The following is a 20639-nucleotide window of genomic DNA, read 5'->3' on the forward strand; positions in this document are numbered from 1 at the left end:
CGTCACTAAAATTTCTAAGTTTTCTAAGTAGAAAAAACTATCTAAAACTAATCGTTTCCATGGAAACCGAACGTAGAGAGCGCTGGAAAACTCAAACATGCGTTTAGGTTATAAAAAAAACGTCAGCGCTTATATGTCTGATGAGTATTTAACACTATAACACTGTAGAAAGCTCAGGAAACTAGAAATAGCATCATAGTCCCTTTAAGTCTTATTTATTTATATTTTTAAGTCAACATAACAATAATATACCAGCAAAGCAAATAAACCAATAAGTCTAAATCCCCTCGGCTTTTAAAATAAATCCTAAATATCAACTCTGGATTTCTCAGAGAGAAAAGTATCGTCAGGAAAATTGACAGACCATTTACTGGTGTGTTAGGTTTTTTATAAAAGGGGCAGAAATCGTAAGAATTTTCTTCTTCCTGCTCCTTTTTTAGCACGGTGGTGCGTTGTGCTTCTTATTGTACTGTAGAGTCTTCTTCTGCTTTTGGTTGGCCATGTGAGAAATAAACTGTCAAATAAAAAGGCTGCAGGACCTCGACCTGGACTTGGAAGGCTTCTCTACTAAAACTAAATTATAAAAATGGTTTTTAACTCTCAGTTTTAAAAACAAGAAAAACATCTAGCTAGCTTCGATTCTTAAATAAAGCTGGAACAGTGGCAATGAAGAAACAGCACCACTTATCTGGAACTAGATGCACTTTCTTCTACGGACACTGGCTACACTTACATGATGTTTGTTCCAAATAAATGATTCAGGACTAGATTATTCCAGCATAAAGTATTCTGCTTCGGGTTTACATGGAAATAATAATTCTGTATTGAGGTTTTCATGGAAAACACGTTTGTTCGAGCTTTTGTTTAATGGGCTGGAGCTGTTAGCTAAATGACCTAAAATGACATTTTAATTTGACGTCTGTCCAGTTTTGGCCACGGATAGTTTCTATTTTTTTCTACTGTTCTGAATAGAAATTAAATTAAATGTATTTTTCCAGACATTAATAGAGCCTAAGTTCACATTGACTGTCATCCTCTAAAATCCATTAAAATTTTTAAATAATGGTAGTATGATTCATACAACACAATGTCGAGCCAGATACAGATGACAGAATCCTGAAGTTATTAGTTTTTATTTTGGCTTTAATGGTCAGGTGAAGGGTTGGGTTGTGTGCGTGTGTGGGTAACGAGTGTGTGTTTTTAAATGTGAAGCTGTTTTTATTTTTTAATGTTAGCCCTTTGATATGCTTTTGTATGAAAGTGCTATACAAATAAAGTTTTATTTGATTTGATGTAGCTTTGTTTATTTGGGTTTAAATGTTTCTTTGTCAGTAAAAATGTCCAAGTCAACCCCTTAAAGCACGTTCAGACTGAATCCATTTTAAGAACCTCAAACTGTTGAGGTTAAAAATACTCAAATGCATCATATTTCAACAGAAATATTTGGGTCAACGTATCAATAGTAGCTGAAAACTATCTCTTACTGCCCAGTATAACTGCAACTCTCCATCCAGCCTGCCCAGTTGGACTTGTGGACTTTTACAGGAATTTCTTGTGTGTCTTCTTTCAAAGCTCTGGATCAAACTAGCATGAAGAGAGTCAACGATCTGACAGCGAGTGCAGGTAAAGATTTCTTTCTGCCAGACTGACAGAAAGCGGTGGAAACTGAACCTGGAAACAAGCCAGATGTGCAGTATTTTCCAGATACTACCTGAGACTTCCATGTATATGCTCTGGAAGTGGTCTTCATCAGTACACCATAGAAGAAGAAAATCAACAACAGTTTACTGACCAAATGATTAAAATATACAGATATGGTTTTAAAAAGTCACCTTGCTATGAATCTGCTGCACTCCTCTTAAAAACCGCTCTTCACTCCTCACTAGTAGAATAACACCCTGGATGTGTACTCCTACATTCATTATAATTTATTCTTCACTTTTACTGTAAACAAAGAGTTATAAATAAAAAATAATGATGGATAAACTCAGTTTTATTGTTTAAGTCATTCTGTTCTCCAACACTTTTTGGTTCACCGGATGCATGTTTTGTGTTTTTGTGTAATTTCTTTATTTATTTGCTAAGTTTCTATTGGGTAAAACATCTTTCCATCACAGCTGCTGACTATCAATACAATGATTTAACAATCAACTATGCATTAGCATCAATCTAAACTGAAGAAATCAACCAAACATTGATACACTGACGGCCGAGGCGGGCGATGTAGTCTCACACCATTAACAAACTGTAACAAATGTTGTTTTAAGCTAATGTTTAATTAGGCTCCGCCTCTTTCCACGTTGTCACCAAAAAGATGGATGGAGCCTCCGTGACGTCACCCGTAGGTTTCTGAAGAGCTGACTCATTAGGCCATCGCTATCTTGGCAGGGGAATGCGTGTCATCTCGCCCAGAAAATACAAATATGGGCAAAGAGGTGGAGCTGAGAGGGGGGCTGTGAGCGTCATGGTGGATGATTGACATCGAGCGAACTCTGAGCTTTCTGTAGCTAAGAGCTAACCAAGCTAACCCGGGGATAACAGGAGATAACCAGCTAACGGAGGTAAGCGGGCTAAAGCTAAGTCATGTTGTTAACCAGCTAAAAACCGCGGTTGTTCTGCGTTCTTCTGACTTGAAGCGGGAGATCGGGTACCTGTCAATCAAAAGAACACGCCCCTAAATATGCAGAATTTCGAGATTAAATTACTTTTAAATGGGCGAGTTAGAAAAAAAATTCACTACCCCCACAGTTGTCATGAAGGTAAACCTGACCTATTAAACCTAAAATGGATTTTAGTACCAGGCTGTAAACATGTTTACTTCCGCATCGGCTTCACTTCTAACTGTCGGAGGTTGCCGCTTGGTTTAGAAAGCTGCTACAGATTCAATGACAGGAGAAAAACCAATAAATTCCAGTTAAAGTCCAGTTGAACCAGTCTGCGTTTCATTTATTAGTCACACCTGAATTCTATTTAAACCTATTAAACCTAAAATGGATTTTTGAACCAGGCTGTAAACATGTTTATTTCTGCTGTAAACATGTTTATTTCTGCTGTAAACATGTGTATTTCTGCTGTAAAGTTGGCCTTTGTAACATGGGAGCCTATGGGGATTTGCTCTGTTTTGGAGCCCCTAGTGGACGAGTTTTATTCACTTTTAACCGTTGGAGGTTGCTTCATGGTTTCACAGCCTCCAAACAGCAACGCATCCACATCCAGCTCAACATGGCATCCCAGAGTGAACGAGGTTGAGAAGTTTACTGAAAATGTGGAGTTATTAGCCTGTTTTCTGCTGAGTTGAAGCTGCAGTTTGATCAGAAGTACACCCCTTACCCCTACTATACAAACACATTGGTGCTGCATGTACAGGAGGGGGAAACATGGAGCAGAGAATTAAACTCTTCCAGAAGGGAGACTCTGCAGGCTTGTTTCCTGTAGAAAGTGATGGATAAATGCATCTGCCAACCGTCACCAGTGAGAGACGTAACTGAAAGCTCATTCAGACATGAAACCGGCCGACTCGGATGCTGGGGGGTTAACTAAAGGTGTGCACGTCTAAAATCCATCTCTTTTTTTTCCCCTTTCCCCCCTTCGCTGCTGCAGTGAAGTATTTCTGGAAACCAATATTCATCTTTCCTGTTCCCTTCTACCTCTCGTCTCGTTGGTTCTGCATTGCTAACAGAAAACAGGCACCATGACGTCAGCTCTGCAAAACACTCAACTAAAAAAAAGCTGAGAGAAGACAGAGCGAGAGCGAGGTAAAAATAGTATAATGGCTGTGTGTACTTTAGACAAATTAGAAGCTTACAGGGAGACGGGAGTCATGAGTGGTGTTGCTATAGCGACCTAAGGGTGGGCAAAGTATTATGGGCTGGTTGACTGTGGGTCATCTACAGTGGTTGTTGTCTGTTCAAGTCGTATTAATTATGATTAGTACACTTTAAAGCTGCTCTAATAAGAAAGCCATGTTTACATGGACACCTTCTTCTCTCCGGCTCTGGTCATGACGCGGGTTTAAATGCATCATGTTGGAGCAAAGAAAAAACATTTTGACCCGAGGAGAACGGTCTGACGTTCAGAAAACAGCAGTAACGGTGACTTCAGACGTGTACACACTTGACTGTGTGCGCGTATTTATTAGTATAATTTTACTTTCTCCTGGAGCAACATGTCTGTATCGCACATCGACACCTTCCAGTTTGGTTTCGCCATCTCTTCCACAAGCCAAACCGCTTTTAGTTTGTCTGAATAAACTTTATTGTGTAAAATGCCAATATGGCCGTCTTTAACTTATTTCTCCTTTTTCCGCAGGTCTTCCTGAATAAGTGCAGTTGTACATGTTGATCTGTCTTTCCTGTCCTCTCCACCCCAACCAGTCGAGGCAGATGGCTGCCCTCCCTGAGCCGGGTTCTGCCGGAGGTTTTCTTCCTGTTAAAGGGGAGTTTTTTCCTTCCCACTGTCGCCGTGTGCAGCTCAGGATGGAGGATTGGATCAAAGTCATGACTCGATGCAATCAGTTGGTTTCTATAATAGGATATGTAGGAATTGGCCTGAAATGATGAGTGCATAAAGTATCCTGTGAAGTGGAAGAAGTATACAAATAAATTTGAATTGAATTGGACTGAATTAAAATGAACCAGTAAAAGCAGTAACGTAAAGCAGAGGATCTCGCCATGTTAGCGTACGGCTTAACCAACAGGTATGTGCAGTAAGGATTGTTTCTAAACTTCACAATATGTGTTTATGCATGGCGACTCGTCATGTCTCTGAGTCTGAAACACGTCTGCAGCATAAAACAGACCATCAGCCATGTAAACATGGACACACGCTACTTCTTTTGCTATGTCTGCTCTGCTGCTTTTCTTGTTTTCTATGTAAAAATGCATGTAGAAGCTCAACCCGTTTAATCCAAGTCAACAACATAACCGTACTTTTCCAGTACAGCCTCAGCTGTCAGAGTCTGAGGCTAAAATGATGTAAAATGAATGTATGAACAGATAAAGCAGCATAAAGAGCAACCAGAAGTTTGTAGATATAACACACATAGATCAGCAGTGACCAAGCCTTTTCTCATCTGAACATCATTCTCTGAAACACACACACACACACACACACACACACACACACACACACACACACACACACACACACACACACACACACACACACACACACACACACACTGTTTCCATGTTTCCACACGTCTTCCTGCTACTATCTACCTGCTATCCTCACTGCAGCACCTCCACCTCAGCTGCATCCCAAACGTCTTCTTGGCTTTATTCCAGCCATAGAGCATCATTTTCTACGTCTACATGGGAGTTTTAATTCCGCTTTAAACTGATGAAAAACGACAATGTAAACACTTAATTCCTGATGCTAATTTCTATTCAGAATTAAACTTAATTCTGATTAAAGCGGCTGGTTTATTTGCATTTTAATTCCGAACTATTTAATTCCTCTGTCATGTAAACCTTCATTCCGCTCTAAGTTAACTCCGGTCGTTCTGAGCATGCTCGTTACCTTGTCCTGTCTCGATGACGCGCGTTGTTTTACCTCCCGTGTTCGGTGGTCTGTCTTTCTTCTCCTTCTCAGTTGCTGCAGAAAGTGAAGTAGTATGCTGGTGTTGAGCTGCTACTTCACATTTATAATAAAAAATAGCAGCGAAACTGGAACTTATTATATAGTTTTTACAAGTTACGACTGAAAAGACGAGAAGCAGGGAGCCAGCTGAACCAGAGGAGTTTACGGGTTTAAGGTGGTTTCAACCAGAGATGGAAAAGGATTCCCAGGTGTTGAAAGACTGAATGAAGGAGGAAAGTTAGTCTCCAACAGGTCTGGTAGGTGGTTTCCTTTTCTGGTTCTGGTCCAGATGGAGGTTTTCCTTCCCACTGTCTCCTTGTGCAGCTCAGGGTGGAGGACTGAGTCAAAGAGGTTTCTTGACCAAAACCAAAGAGTTGGTTTCCCTAACTAGGTTGACATTAATTAGTTAGTTAATGTAAAACCAGTTATAAACTGGACTAGTGGGGATTATTTAATGGATTTGTAGTAATTAGATTATAGTTGAACTGAAATAGACTGTTAATGTGTCTCTCAAGATGACATTGTTGTGAAGTTACGCTGTGTTAATGAAGCTACAGTTTAGTTAATTAATACAGAATTCCTTACAAGTTGTTTTTATTTTGTTGCGTGTGTGTGTGTTTGGGGGGGGGGGGGGGGGGTGACAACAACCAAACAACAATCTGATGTGAATCAGATGCTTGAAGCTTGAAATGAGAGATTGTGGACGTTGGGATGAAGTCAGGACACCAGAGAGGATCATGTAAGCTCAAGGGAGACAGAAAAAGTGACGGTGCCACCACCGTAAACACCACGTCACCACCTTGTCAGATCCCATAAGAAGCAGGTGAGGTAGGTCAAATAAGCTCCATTACTTTGTGTTTGTACGACCAAACGTTTCTGTACCGACAGCAGTAACACACATGTGGATCCTGTCGTCCAACTCTGCACCATGGAGATTGTTTTGAGTCCAATATAAACCTGCCCGATTCATTTCTAAACACCTCAAAGCTTCGTTTGGATCTCAATCAGATGATTCACCTGCTTATTTAATTTAATCCAAATATCATCTGACTATTTTCATTCCTCTGATGAGAAAATGAACATTTTATTTAAATTAGTTTCATTTTAAGCAAATATAATCAATAAAATGTCGTCAGAAAAACCGTGTTTGTTCATTCTGAATGAATCAGATTGATTGTTTTGACTTTTCTCCTCCTCAGGTGGAGCCCACCAATCACCTGAGAGCAAACGATGACTAATAGTTTGTCGCTGGGGGGGATCCTATTTATTTAATTTGCAGTTATTGTCGCCATCGTTTGTATGAAAAGACCTTTAAAAATAAAGATTGATGATAAAGAAAATGAGCAAACCTTCCTTTTCTTCCCCTGAGAAGCTCGTTTTTCCATTTAAAACATCAACGTTTTGAACTTCTGTAACTACATCTTTGTCTCCTTCAGAGTAATTCCATCAAACAATTTAATTAATTTAATAAGACTAGACAAGAATTCAATAAAAACGTCTTTTTTCATTAAACGCGTGAGTGTAGAAGGTCTGGAGTTTGCGTGGCTTTAGAAAAACTGCAGTAAATCAGCTGTTGCATCGAGTCAGAAGCTCATGGCCGACAAACAATGTCAGATTTTACTTCCAACTACTTCATTTTTATGATCATTCAGGAAACATATTAAGCTATTAACCATGTTAAACTTCCAACAACTAATTTTACAACGTTTTCATCGCAGTCCCAACCCCGCCCCTCCTGACCTACACCTCAAACTTCATCCATTGCAACGTGAAAACACCAGAACTCTCCCTGAACACACACAAACACACACCAAAGCCAGCATTATTGACTGTTTTCCTCAAAGCGCCGCTCTCTGCTCCGCCCCACCTCTGCCTTCCCAGAGATGACTCACCAGCGGTGGGCATGGCAGCGGCACCGGAGCCCCGGCCGCCACTCAGGAGCTCCAGAGGTTGGTGATGGCTGTCTGCGCTGGCGGAGGAAAAACACGACTCAGTCTCATAGATGGTCTGCAACATGACGCACAATCCTGACACGGTGGGATGTAACAGCATGCCAAGAGAAAAACCAGAGCTGAAAAGAGGGTAAAAAGTCAGGTCTTCCTCAGAGACAGCAGCAGCATGGTTTATGTCAACTATCCAGCGCCGCTTCAACTCTCAACGCTACATCGGATCAGTCACCATCACCTCTGACCAAATCCCCTGATGTCGTCGTCTCAGCCGCAGCTTCCAGGAAGTCTTCCCTCCGATGCGATTGAGGGATTGGATCAAAGTAAATAAGGAGCTCCGAGCTTGACTCCTGATCCGTCCACAAACACTTCACAGCGTTTTGGGACGAGGGAGGGAAAGTTTGCTTTGCCCGAGCCGAGGAACTGCTGCAGTCTGTCCGCCGCCAAAAACACACCGAGACGCAGGAGAATTCCCTGCTCGGAAGCATCAAAGGGTTGTCTCCTGGCCGACAAGAGAGCGAGGAGAAGACGAGGAGGAGGAGGAGGAGAGGCAAGGACGTAAATAGCTTCGGGAGAGCGCTCCCCGAGGTTCCATGTTTCCAAAATTAGAACAAAGCGCTGAGAGAATGACAGAGAGAAGGAAAAGGAAAGGAAGGAGGAGAGACGAGTTTCAGGGACTGCCTGACATCCCGTTGTCCCCCCCACTCGCCGAAAGAACCAGCAGCCGAGTGATATTCAGTCTGAGAGTCGCTGACGAGGAGGAGTGTCGCTCTGCGAGCTGCTGAATGAACGGAGAGGGAGAGAGAGAGAGAGAGGAGGTGGAGAGAGGAAAGTAGATCACTGGGTGGGAAGGAAGTTAGAGGATGAAGAAGAGAAAAGGAGAGAAGATGAAGAGGAGTTGGGGGGTTGATGGAGGGATTGGGGGCTGGAAATAGCCTGGCAGAGTGGAGGAGGAGCTGGAGATAAAAATAGACAGGAAGGGAAGAGAGGAGTGCCTCCAGCAGCAGTGGGGTGGGGGGGTGTAAGAGGTGCACTTCTCAGAGATCATCTGTCAGTCAGAGTGAGTGGGCGGGGCTTGTGGAGGATCCTCTCTCACTTAGTCGCAGGTTTTAGCCACGTTAGCTGTCCGTGCTAACATGTTTGCATCTGTTGCTGGTTTTAGCCATGTTGGCTGCCCGTGCTAACATGTTAGCATGAGTCGCAGGTTTTAGCCACATTAACTGCCCGTACAAACATGTTAGCATGAGTCGCAGGTTTTAGCCATGTTAGCTGCCCGTGCTACCATGTTAGCATGAGTCGCTGGTTTTAGCCACGTTAACTGCCCGTACAAACATGTTAGCATGAGTCGCAGGTTTTAGCCATGTTAGCTGCCCGTGCTAACATGTTAGCATGAGTCGCTGGTTTTAGCCACGTTAGCTGCCCATGTTAACATGTTAGCATCTGTTGCTGGTTTTAGCCATGTTGGCTGCCCGTGCTACCATGTTAGCATCTGTTGCTGGTTTTAGCTATGTTGGCTGCCCGTGCTAACATATTAGCATGAGTTGCAGGTTTTAGCCACGTTAGCTGCCCATGTTAGCATGAGTTGCAAGTTTTAGCCACATTAGCTGCCCATACTAACATGTTAGCATGAGTCGCAGGTTTTAGCCACATTAGCTGTCCATGCTAACATGTTAGCATGACTTGCAGGTTTTAGCCACATTAGCTGCCCGTACTAACATGTTAGCATGGATTGCAGGTTTTAGCCATGTTAGCTGCCCGTGCTAACATGTTAGCATGAGTCGCAGGTTTTAGCCATGTTAGCTGCCCGTGCTAACATGTTAGCATGAGTCGCTGGTTTTAGCCACGTTAGCTGCCCATGTTAACATGTTAGCATCTGTTGCTGGTTTTAGCCATGTTGGCTGCCCATGCTAACATGCAAAAACTCAGTCCAGTGACGATTATTTTAAAAAGGGCCTATTTAATCGGCTGGACGATAAATCGTTCAGGCCCTAATTAGAACAGACAAGACCTGGACAGTAATTACGCCGTACGTAAGTTGTTTAAAGCGTAAATAAAATATATTGGTAACACTACGAACATCCGTTTGTTTAAGGAGTGTGTTGTTCCTAACAACTCCCAACACATTTTTACATGGAAATCTGACAAAATATGAAAAATATATTTGATAATGTGTTTGATTTATTAGATCAGAAAAAAATATTTATTCATGGTTTTATATAAATAAAAGGTAGTGGAGATAAATTTGTTTTGTCACCTGAATTAAAGGATACTGAACTGAGTAAAAATTAGTACAAATGTAGCCATGAAGTAAGAAAAAAAAAAGCCTTGAATGGTTTTAAGAAATTCACAAAAACAGTACAAAACAGTTTTAACAGCTGAATGGCAGCATAGTGTTTCTCCACGTTGCCTCGGCCGCGGCGGATCACCCTGGCAATATTTTTAGAACTACAGCGCAAAATGTCAAGAAGAAAATTGTTGTACGACATCAAAATTTCTTTAGATGTAATGGGAATTTCACAGTCATGTTCTACATATTAGCATCTATGGTAGCTTCAGGTAGCATTTAGCTCATCTGTAGTCCTACTGTGATTGTTGTTTTGGTGATAATTTAGACCTAAAAATGTTTTTTGTTGCTGTATTATTTTTTGGCAACAAACAACTGAGCAGTAGATATGGGAACTCTATTTCCACATCTTCTCACAGCTTGTTGATGCAGGTGTATTTAGGCGCAGAAGAGGGGTGGGTTTAAACAATTAGCTCGCTGGGATGATGAAATCCCCGGCCAAAAGATGCGTTTGCGAGGCTTTAGCCTTGTGGACAGTTTTGCTGCAAACAAAGCGACCAGACGGAAAAACTCAACAGTCTTCAAAAGAAAGGCTGCCGGGGATGTTACCACTTTCGTCAAACACCAATACACACGCTTTAACAATAAAAAGTGCAATTTCCATGTGATGACTCCTTTAAACATTAATGTAACATTAAAGTAACGTTAATGCGGGTGCTCCTTCGCCTCGCACAATAGAAAAGGGAAAAGAGACTTGGAGTAACTTTTTGTCACTTTCCTCCTTGGAACAGGAGAGAAAGTCACCAAAAATCAGACCCAACAATGATAACCTAGTAATGATAATCATAATAACATACTTAAGTAAAATGCCAAGATCTGTGTAATATCTAAGGTATACTTTATAAAGCTAAAGTATACTTTATACAGACGGATCGGTGCGGCGTCTGCAGTAATGTGGACTCTGCGCCGGTCTGTGGTGATGAAGAAGGAGCTGAGCCAGAAGGCGAAGCTCTCGATTTACCAGTCGATCTACGTTCCTACCCTCACCTATGGTCATGAGTTGTGGGTCGTGACCGAAAGGACGAGATCTCATATACAGGCGGCTGAAATGAGTTTCCTCCACAGGACGGCCGGGCTCTCCCTTAGAGATAGGGTGAGGAGCTCGGTCATCCGGGAGGGGCTCAGAGTAGAGCCGCTGCTCCTCTGCATCGAGAGGAACCAGTTGAGGTGGCTCGGGCATCTGGTCAGGATGCCTCCTGGACCTCCCTGGTGAGGTGTTCCAGGCACGTCCCTCTGGGAGGAGACCTTGGGGAAGACCCAGGACACGCTGGAGGGATTATATCTCTCGGCTGGCCTGGGAACGCCTCGGGATCCCCCCGCAGAGTTGGCAAATGTGGCTGGGGAGAGGGAAGTCTGGGCTTCCCTGCTTAGGCTGCTGTCCCCGCTACCCAACCCCAGATAAGCGGCAGAAGATGGATGGATGGATGGATGGATGGATGGATAGATTTTTTATAAACATTCAGATTTATTACTATTTTGTTGGTCTACCTCACTTTGTTACCATTTAAAAATAAATAAAAAATAATCCATTGTGCTGCATCTTTGCATAGCTGATGCTGTTGACTTCAAGTTGTGGTAAAGGTTTTCACCCTATTAGTGGTAAAGATAAAAACATCAGCATTAGAAAACAACAGCGTCTGCTACGGCTAATGGAAGCTAGCTACAGATAGCTCCTCCCACGTTTAGCAAATCATTGTGTTATTTTCCAGCTATGCAGGTCCTGTACTATCTGTTCATAAATAAGACATGAACTTCCAAGGATTTATATATACCACAGACCAGGTAGGCAAAGAGGTCGCCATGGCAACCTGTGGTAGTTTGTCCATGTTTGTGCTCCATGTCTTGGTTTGAATTATATAAGAGTTCAAATTATTTATCATGACATTGTGAGCGCATCCCAATAAATCCCTTTTCATTTCTGGCATTTCAGCATGTGGCAGCGCTTCGTGTCCCAATTTATTGTAAATAGGAATAAAATATTGTTTTAATAGCGGTAAATGATGCGCTGAACCCATGATGCTTAGCGGCTCCAATTTCTCATTGAAACTGTACAGCAGCAGTAGAATGCTCTGCTGTCAGACATCTGGTCTGCACGTAAACGCAGATCCAGTGGGTCCAGCAAGCAGCAACCTATAGTGGTTAAAAATGAAGCCGATGTGGAAGACGATAAAGCTGCAGTTCCTCCTTCATCCACTAGGGGCTGCAAAACAGAGCAAATCCCCATAGACTCCCATGTTAAAAAGACCAACTTTACGGCAGAAATAAACATGTTTACAGCAAAAATAAACATGTTTACAGCCTGGTACAAAAATCCATTTCAGGTTTAATAGGTCAGGTTTACCTTCATGACAACTGTGGGGGAAGTGAATTTTTTTCTAAATCGCCCGTTTAAAAGTAATTTAATCTCAAAATTCGACATATTTAGGGGCGTGTCTTCTTGATTGACAGGTACCAATCTTCCGCTTCAAGTAAGAAGACCGTAGAACAATCGCGGTTTTTAGCTGGTTAACAACGTGACTTAGCTTTAGCCCGCTTTACTCCGTTAGCTGGTGAGTTTCTGTTATCTCCAGGTTAGCTCGGTTAGCTCTTAGCTAGAGGCAGCTCGGGGTTTGTTCGATGTCAATCATCCACCATGATGCTAACAGCCCCCCTCTGAGTTTTTTGCTCATTTTTGTGTGTTCCGGGCTAGACAACACGCATGCCCCTGCCAAGATGAGAGGGTCTTTGCTGCAGACTGGAGAATGACGCGGGCTGGATGTCTAACCTCGCCCCCTCAACATTTTGATAGGTGGCCATTGCTAACCCTAACCCCTAAGACCCATTGCCTATCTAACCACGCCCATTTGACATCCAAATCTGCCCAACATCCAGCCCCGCCCCATTCTCCAGGCCGTAGCTGAGGGTTACTGGCCAAGATGGCAATGGTAGGAACCGTCCACTGAGCTTCAATTCAGCTCTTTGAAAACCTACGGGTGACATCACTGAGGCTCCGCCCATCTTTTTATATAGAGTCGATGGTGACAACAAGAATAGCCTAATAGCCTAGGCCAAGGAAGTTAACTCTGGTTAGCTTAAAACAACATCTGTTCCAGTTAATGGTGTGAGACTACATCGCCCGCCTCGGCCGTCTGTGTATCAATGTTTGGTTGATATCTTCAGTTTGGATTGATGCTGTTGGATAGTCGATCATTAGATCATTGCATTGATAGTCAGCAGCTGTGATGGAAAGATATTTTACCCAATAGAAACTTAACAAATAAATATAGAAATTACACAAAAACACAAAAAATGCATCCGGTGAACCAAAAAGTGTTGAACAGAATGACTTAAACAATAAAACTGAGTTTATCCATCATTATTTTTGTTTATATCTCTTTGTTTACGGTAAAAGTGAAAAATAAATGATCATGAATGTAGGAGTACACATCCAGGGTGTTATTCTACTAGTGAGGAGTGAAGAGCGGTTTTTCAGAGGAGTGCAGCAGATTCATAGCAAGGTGACTTTTTAACCAAAAGCTGCAGTCGGCTGTCAGTGTGGATATTATTAATTGAAACTGCTGGCTGCTATTTATAGGGTTTGTTTGTTCCATTCAGCAGCTCGGTCCCGACAGAGGCTGTTTTATGGGGAGGTTTCCGCTCTTACAGCGGAGTATGAGAGGATGTCTGAGCGCAGGAAAATAAAAACAAACCACAACATCAGAAATCGTTTCACAGATCCTGCAAATGGACTCTGACAGCTCTAACCACAAGCTTTCTCTGCATCATCACCTTCATCCCACCTCCTCCTCGTTACCTTCATCGCCCTCATCATCCTCGCCTGAGTTCTCAACCTGTTTTTTATAGGGCTGCTTCAGTATGACTCACTGTTGGTGACTAAACACAGCAAAGCTAAAGAGTAGAAAAGTGCTGCTTGGTCCTGTTTGCTGGTATCAAACACCCTCCCCTGGTCTCTCATCAGCCTCTCAGAGCTTTTTGGGGAAAAAAAAAAAAAAAGAGAAGAGAATAAAGCAGGCATCAGGTCGGACACCTCAGTGGTCCAACTCACTAAACACATCTGCTAAAAGTGTGTGTGTGTGTGTGTACTGCAGTAGCTCAGTGGATGACTCATCTCTGCGTTTCTATTTGAGGCGCATCAACCCCTGGAGTCACACTGCTGTCTCTGTGTGTGTGTGTGTGTGTGTGTGTGTGTCAATGTGAGTGTTATGTGTGTCAATGTGTGTGTGTGCATACTATAACTGTAGCCATGACAACCAAATTACAGTCAGTCAATTAGTCAGTCAACCAGAAGCTGTCAAACGACACAGAGAGGGAGAATCTGAAACATTCGTCTTGTTGCTGTCAAGATGTTGCATGATCAATAATCGTATCGATCCACCGATAACGTCACTTTCAGAGGAGATCACGACCGAACCGTCAGAGCAGCTTCAGTATGGAACGATGACACAGTTGTGTAACAGTCACGAGTTGCTGCTTGTGTTGCCGTTTGTGCGTGCTCTACAGAAAGAGCATGTCGTCCGTCTGCTGCATCTTCTACATTTGTAATTCGGTCTGTTTTCAGACTGTGCAGGTAAACTGTAGTACCACTGGAGGCCACTGGGGGCAGTGTTGAACAGTACAGCCGATATACCACAGAAACAAAGGAAAAGAAGAAACCGCCTCTTTTTATCTCTTACTGATAATTAACCTTATCATGACCTCCGCTGACACCATGCTTGTTATTGTCTGAAACTGACGTGTTATTAGCTGCATTTCCATTACAGTTTGTTGCAAAATAAAAAATGACATGTCAAAATGGAGGTAATTATTATTATCAACAATAATAATAATAATAACAACAATGAGAAGAAGAATAGATATTTATTTACAGTTTTGGGAAAGAATCCCACTTATTTTCATTTAATTTTTTTTTCAAAATTATCATCACTATATAAAATTGAATAATTCAATTTGTCTTCATTTATACAACCCAAATTCACAACAAACTCATCTTAATATATCTATATATATATATATATATATATATATATATATATATATATATATATATATATAGATATATAGATATATAGATATATCTATATATAGATAGATATATATATATATATATCTATATATATATATCTATATATATATATATATATATATATATATATATATATACAAAGAAAACGGCTGCAGGGAATCTTCTCTCTGGTTTAATCTTACATCCTGAGCTGCATGAGGAGACAGTGAAGAGAAATAACTCACTTTTAACTGGAATATAAACCGCCTGTAGGAACCAGTACCAGTAAGACTGACCATCTGTCTGGACCAAAATAACAACTAAAAGACCAAACAGTTCAAAGTACATGAGATCATCAGCATAATATCACCACAGTGAGGCCAAGTGGATGAAAAATATGTCTATTTAAAATAGAATACACAATGTTTAAGCCATTTTAATGTAAAAAAATAAAGATGTCAAGACAAAGGGAAATCGAAGATGTGATGCTGCGTATGTTCGGTTAAATGCACCAGAAACCGCTCTGATAGCCCGTCTGATCTCGCTGTGAAAGAGGAACATATGTCTGGCAGGAGGAAGAGCTTTACAGCGCACCATAAACTCTGACGTCTGACAACAATTTAAGATCATAAAACTCTGCAGGGAGTTTAAATGTTGGTGCTGCTTTTATGAACCAGATGCAAACAGCAAAACTTGATCCATGGAAGAATCCCAACAACTTTAGAACCTTTGGAAAATCTGATCTAATGATTAGTGACCAGGAAACATGAAAAACCTTGTAGTTAGCATGCTAAAAGGCTAAAATGTGTTGATATTCACCAAATATTACAGCAATCTGTACCACCACCCACCACTGCCATCTCTAATAAGAGCAGAAAGCATCTGGCAGCAGACCGCTGACCTCCATCCAACAGACTGAACCAGCATTCAGCCCAACAGGCGGATCCCACAGCTGCAACAAGCAACCAAAGGTCCAAACCATCCCCAGAACCCCACCTGTCACGGCTTCATTTCTTCCCTTTTTAAAGCCCAGCATCTGGCAGACTCACCTGAGGGGTGTGATGAATTCATCTAGCTTGGATCTGGACTTCCGCTGGATTAAAGTGGGTCTTCTGAGTCAGCCATCAGGTGGAGAACAGAGGATGGACGAGCAGGTGGATGGACCAGACTTTCTTCCCAATGTGAAATTTTCCTGTAAAAGACGTTTTCCATCATTTACACTGAGAGTAAACAGCTTGAACATTAGCAAGCACGAGCACGATGTTGCCTCCTGAGCTGATCAGCTGACTTTCCCCCAACGAACTGAACTAACTGCTGATGCCAGCCTTAAAATCTGATAAAGATGTTTATATCATATCTGCGATATAAAGATATCAAACGATTGGAGATTGAGTTGGACCCTCCAACTCCATCTGTTGGTTTCCTGATTTAGGGTATTATGAATTGGCTTTCATGATGTTTACTTTTCCTGTCTGTAAAGCGTCTTGAGATGGCATTGCCGTGATTTGACGCGATATAAATAAAGTTAAATTGAATTGAAGTCACTTCTGCAGCAGAAATGAGAAAATATTTCTTCTGCCGTGGAAGAGAAACTTTTCTACTGAAAAATCAACTTTACACCCACATGACCTAACCCTAACCTTATAAGGTTCATCTGTTCTGTTACTTGTTAAGACAACCATCTAACCAGCCAATCACGTTGCAGCATCTAGTCACGTAGACATAAGGGCTGTGACGATACACTTTCGTCCCAATTGGATTACAATTTTTGGTGCTGATTCTATTTAAATTGCGATTCTCACAATTCTTCAATATTGCTGATTTTTGTAGATTAAAAACACAAAAAAAATGTATAAAACTTTTGATAAATTTGAATTTTTAAAAAAATTTTAATTAGAAAAAAACAAGTAACCAGACCATCATTCTACTGCCATAATGCCCAAGAAGACAAGTAAAAAGATCAATTAAAAAAATAAAAATGACCAAATGTTTATAATGGATTCGTCTCGTCTCGTCTTCGGGTCGCGGGGACAGAAGCCTAAGCAGGGAAGCCCAGACTTCCCTCTCTCCAGCCACATTTGCCAACTCTGCGGGGGTGATCCCGAGGCGTTCCCAGGCCAGCCGAGAGATATAATCCCTCCAGCGTGTCCTGGGTCTTCCCCAAGGTCTCCTCCCAGAGGGACGTGCCTGGAACACCTCACCAGGGAGGTCCAGGAGGCATCCTGACCAGATGCCCGAGCCACCTCAACTGGTTCCTCTCAATGCGGAGGAGCAGCGGCTCTACTCTGAGCCCCTCCCGGATGACCGAGCTCCTCACCCTATCTCTAAGGGAGAGCCCAGCCACCCTGCGAAGTGCGGAGGAAACTCATTTTTAGCCGCCTGTATACGAGATCTTGTTCTTTCGGTCACGACCCACAGCTCATGACCATAGGTGAGGGTAGGAACGTAGATCGACTGGTAAATTGAGAGCTTCGCCTTCTGGCTCAGCTCCTTCTTCACCACGACAGACCGGCGCAGAGTCCGCATTACTGCAGACGCCGCACCGATCCGTCTGTCGATCTCGCGCTCCATCACTTGTGAACAAGACCCCGAGATATTTAAACTCCTCCACTTGAGGCCGGACCTGACTCCCGACCCGGAGAGGGTAATCCACCCTATTCCAGCTGAGGACCATGGTCTCAGATTTGAAGGTGCTTATTCTCATCCCGGCCGCTTCACACTCGGCAGCGAATCGCTCAAGTGAGAGCTGGAGATCACGACCAGATGAAGTCAACAGGACCACATCTTCTGCAAAAAGCAGGGACCCAATCCTGAGGCCACCGAGCCGGTTCCCCTCAACACCTCGGCTGTGCCTAGAAATTCTGTCCATATAAGTTCTGAACAGAATTGGTGATAAAGGGCAGCCTTGGCGGAGTCCAACCCTCACCGGAAACGAATCCGACTTACAACTGGCAATGCGGACCAAGCTCTGACACCTGTCCTACAGGGACCGGACAGCTCGCCCCCGGGGGACACGATCGAACGCCTTCTTCAGGTCCACAAAGGACATGTAGACTGGTTGGGCAAACTCCCATGCCCCCTCCAGGACCCCACAGAGGGTATAGAGCTGATCCACTGTTCCGCGGCCAGGACGAAAACCGCACTGCTCCTCCTCAATCCAAGATTCGATTATCCGGCGGACCCTCCTCTCCAGGACCCCTGAATAGACCTTACCAGGGAGGCTGAGGAGTGTGATTCCCCTGTGATTGGAACACACCCTCCGGCCCCCCTTCCTAAAAAGGGGGACCACCACCCCAGTCTGCCAATCCAGCGGCACTGCCCCCGATGTCCACGCGATGCTGCAGAGGCGTGTCAGCCAGGACAGCCCCACAGCATCCAGAGTCTTAAGGAACTCCGGGCGGATCTCATCCACCACCGGGGCCTTGCCGCCAAGGAGCTTTTTGACCACCTCAGTGACATCAGCCCCAGAGATAGGAGAGTCCACCCCTGAGTCCACCAGCTCTGCTTCCTCATCGGAAGACGTGTTGGTAGGATTGAGGAGGTCTTCGAAGTACTCCCCCCACCGACCCACAACGTCCCGAGTTGAGGTCAGCAGCTCCACTGTACACAGTGTCGATGGAGCACTGCTTCCCCTTCCTGAGTCGCCGGATGGTGGACCAGAATTGCCTCGAAGTTGTCCAGAAGTCTTTCTCCATGGCCTCGCCAAACTCCTCCCATGCCCGAGTTTTTGCCTCGGCAACAGCCGAAGCCGCATGCCACTTAGCCTGTCGGTACCCATCAGCTGCCTCCGGAGTCCCACAGGCCAAGAAGGCCCGATAGGACTCTTTCTTGAGCTTGACGGCATCCCTCATTGCTGGTGTCCACCAACGAGTCCTGGGATTGCCGCCACGACAGGCACCAACGACCTTACGGCCACAGCTCCAGCTGGCCACCTCAGCAATAGAGGCACGGAACACAGCCCATTCGGACTCAATGTCCCACGCCTCACTCGGGACATGGTTGAAGCTCTGTTGAAGATGGGAGTTGAAGCTCGCTCTGACAGGGGACTCAGCCAGACGTTCCCAGCAGACCCTCACAACACGTTTGGGCCTGCCAGATCTGACCGGCTTCCTCCCCCGCCATCTGAGCCAATTCACCACCAGTTGACAGCTCCGCCCCCCTCTTCACCCAAGTGTCCAAGGCATGTGACCACAGGTCCGACGATACGACTACAAAATCGATCATCGAACTGCGGCCCAGGGAATCCTGATGCCAGGGGTACATATGGACATTCTTATGTTGGAACATGTTGTTCGTTATGGACAATCCATGACGGGCACAGAAGTCCAATAACAAAACACCATTTTGGACCATGCCTCCCAATCACTCCTCTCCAGGTCTCACTGTCATTGCCCACTTGAGCATTGAAGTCCCCCAGCAGAGTCCCCAGAAGGAGCACCCTCCAGCACTCCCTCCAAGGACTCCAGAAAGGGTGGGAACTGCCGTTCAGTGCATAAGCACAGACAACAGTCAGGACCCGTCCCCCCCCACCCGAAGGCGGAGGGAAACTACCCTTTCATCCACCGGGGTAAACCCCAACGTGCAGGCACCAAGCTGGGGGCCGATGAGAATGCCCACACCTGCTCGGCGCCTGTCACCATGAGCAAGGTAGGGTACTGGTTCCAGAGCCCAAGCCATGCGTCGAGGTGAGTCCAACTATATCTAGCCGGAACCACCCAACCTCGCGCACAAGCTCAGGCTCCTTCCCCACCAGAGAGGTGACATTCCACGTCCCTACAGCCAGCTTCTGCAGCCGGGGATCGGACCGCCAGCTCACATTGCACCCGACCCCTACGGCTCCTCCCGCAGATGGTGAGCCCACGGGAGGTGGGACCCATGTAACCCTTTCGGGCTGAGCCCGACCGGGCCTCATGGGTGAAGGCCCGGCCACCAGACGCTCGATCTCGTACCCCACCTCCAGGCCTGGCTCCAGAGGGGGGTCCCGGTAACCCGTGTCCGGACAAGGGAACATTTATGCCCAGGTGGATTATTTTTATTTATTTGAAAAAAAGATATTTAACAAAATGAAAAAAAAAAATTGGAAATTGTAAAGCAAAATAATCCAGATTTTGATTTGATTTTCCAGCCCGAGTAGACGTGGTGAAAATAACCTGCTGAAGTTTAAACTGAGCATCAGAATGAGGAAGAAAGAAGATTTACGTGACTCTGAACGCAGCATGGTTGTTGGTCTAAGTGTGTACTGGGATTTTCACACACAACCATCTTCAGTGTTTCCAGAGAAGGTCTGAAGAAGAGAAAACATCCAGCAGTTGTCTGGACCAGAATGTCTGGTTGATGTCAGAGGAGACTGGTCAGACTGGTTGGAGATGATAGAAAGTCAACAGGAAGTCCAGTAAGCACTGGTTCCAACCATTATATGCAGAACATCATCTCTGAACACACAACCCGTCCAGCCTGGAAGCAGATGGTCTCCAGCAGCAGAAGACCACACCGGGTTCCCTCCTGTCAGTAAGAACAGGAAACTGAGGCTACAATTCACACAGACTCACCAGAACTGGACAATAGAAGATGGAAAAACGTAACTTCGATCCGTGTGCCGTTTGGTTCAGTACCAGTGAAGCCACCAGTGAGTCCACATTAAAAGATGTGGAAGTTAACTGGAGCCCAGAACATTTTTGCTCTTTGTGAACAATAAAGTTATCTGTATGTAAAGACCATGTTCACCTGTACACCTGAGGAATACGCTGGCTGGCAACACGTACTGCAG

General features: G+C 44.1%; 1 protein-coding gene across 2 annotated transcripts in view; it reads right to left on the minus strand.

The window, feature by feature from the left end:
• Positions 1-20639, minus strand: part of hdac5 (histone deacetylase 5) — a gene marked incomplete at its 5' end in the record, with an annotated part of 79481 nt that overhangs the window by 42785 nt on the left and 16057 nt on the right. Inside the window, one exon of one of the 2 annotated variants that reach the window (XM_079252590.1) lies at positions 15922-16064. In XM_079252590.1, coding sequence (XP_079108716.1) covers positions 15922-15943 — 22 coding nt within the window. Of the gene's footprint in view, positions 1-7472; positions 7633-15921; positions 16065-20639 lie in introns of those variants that run through there. The other variant, XM_079252589.1, reaches the window with a different exon arrangement.

Source organism: Telmatherina bonti (genome assembly GCF_933228915.1).
Source record: "Telmatherina bonti genome assembly, chromosome: 14".
Taxonomy (NCBI): domain Eukaryota; kingdom Metazoa; phylum Chordata; class Actinopteri; order Atheriniformes; family Telmatherinidae; genus Telmatherina; species Telmatherina bonti.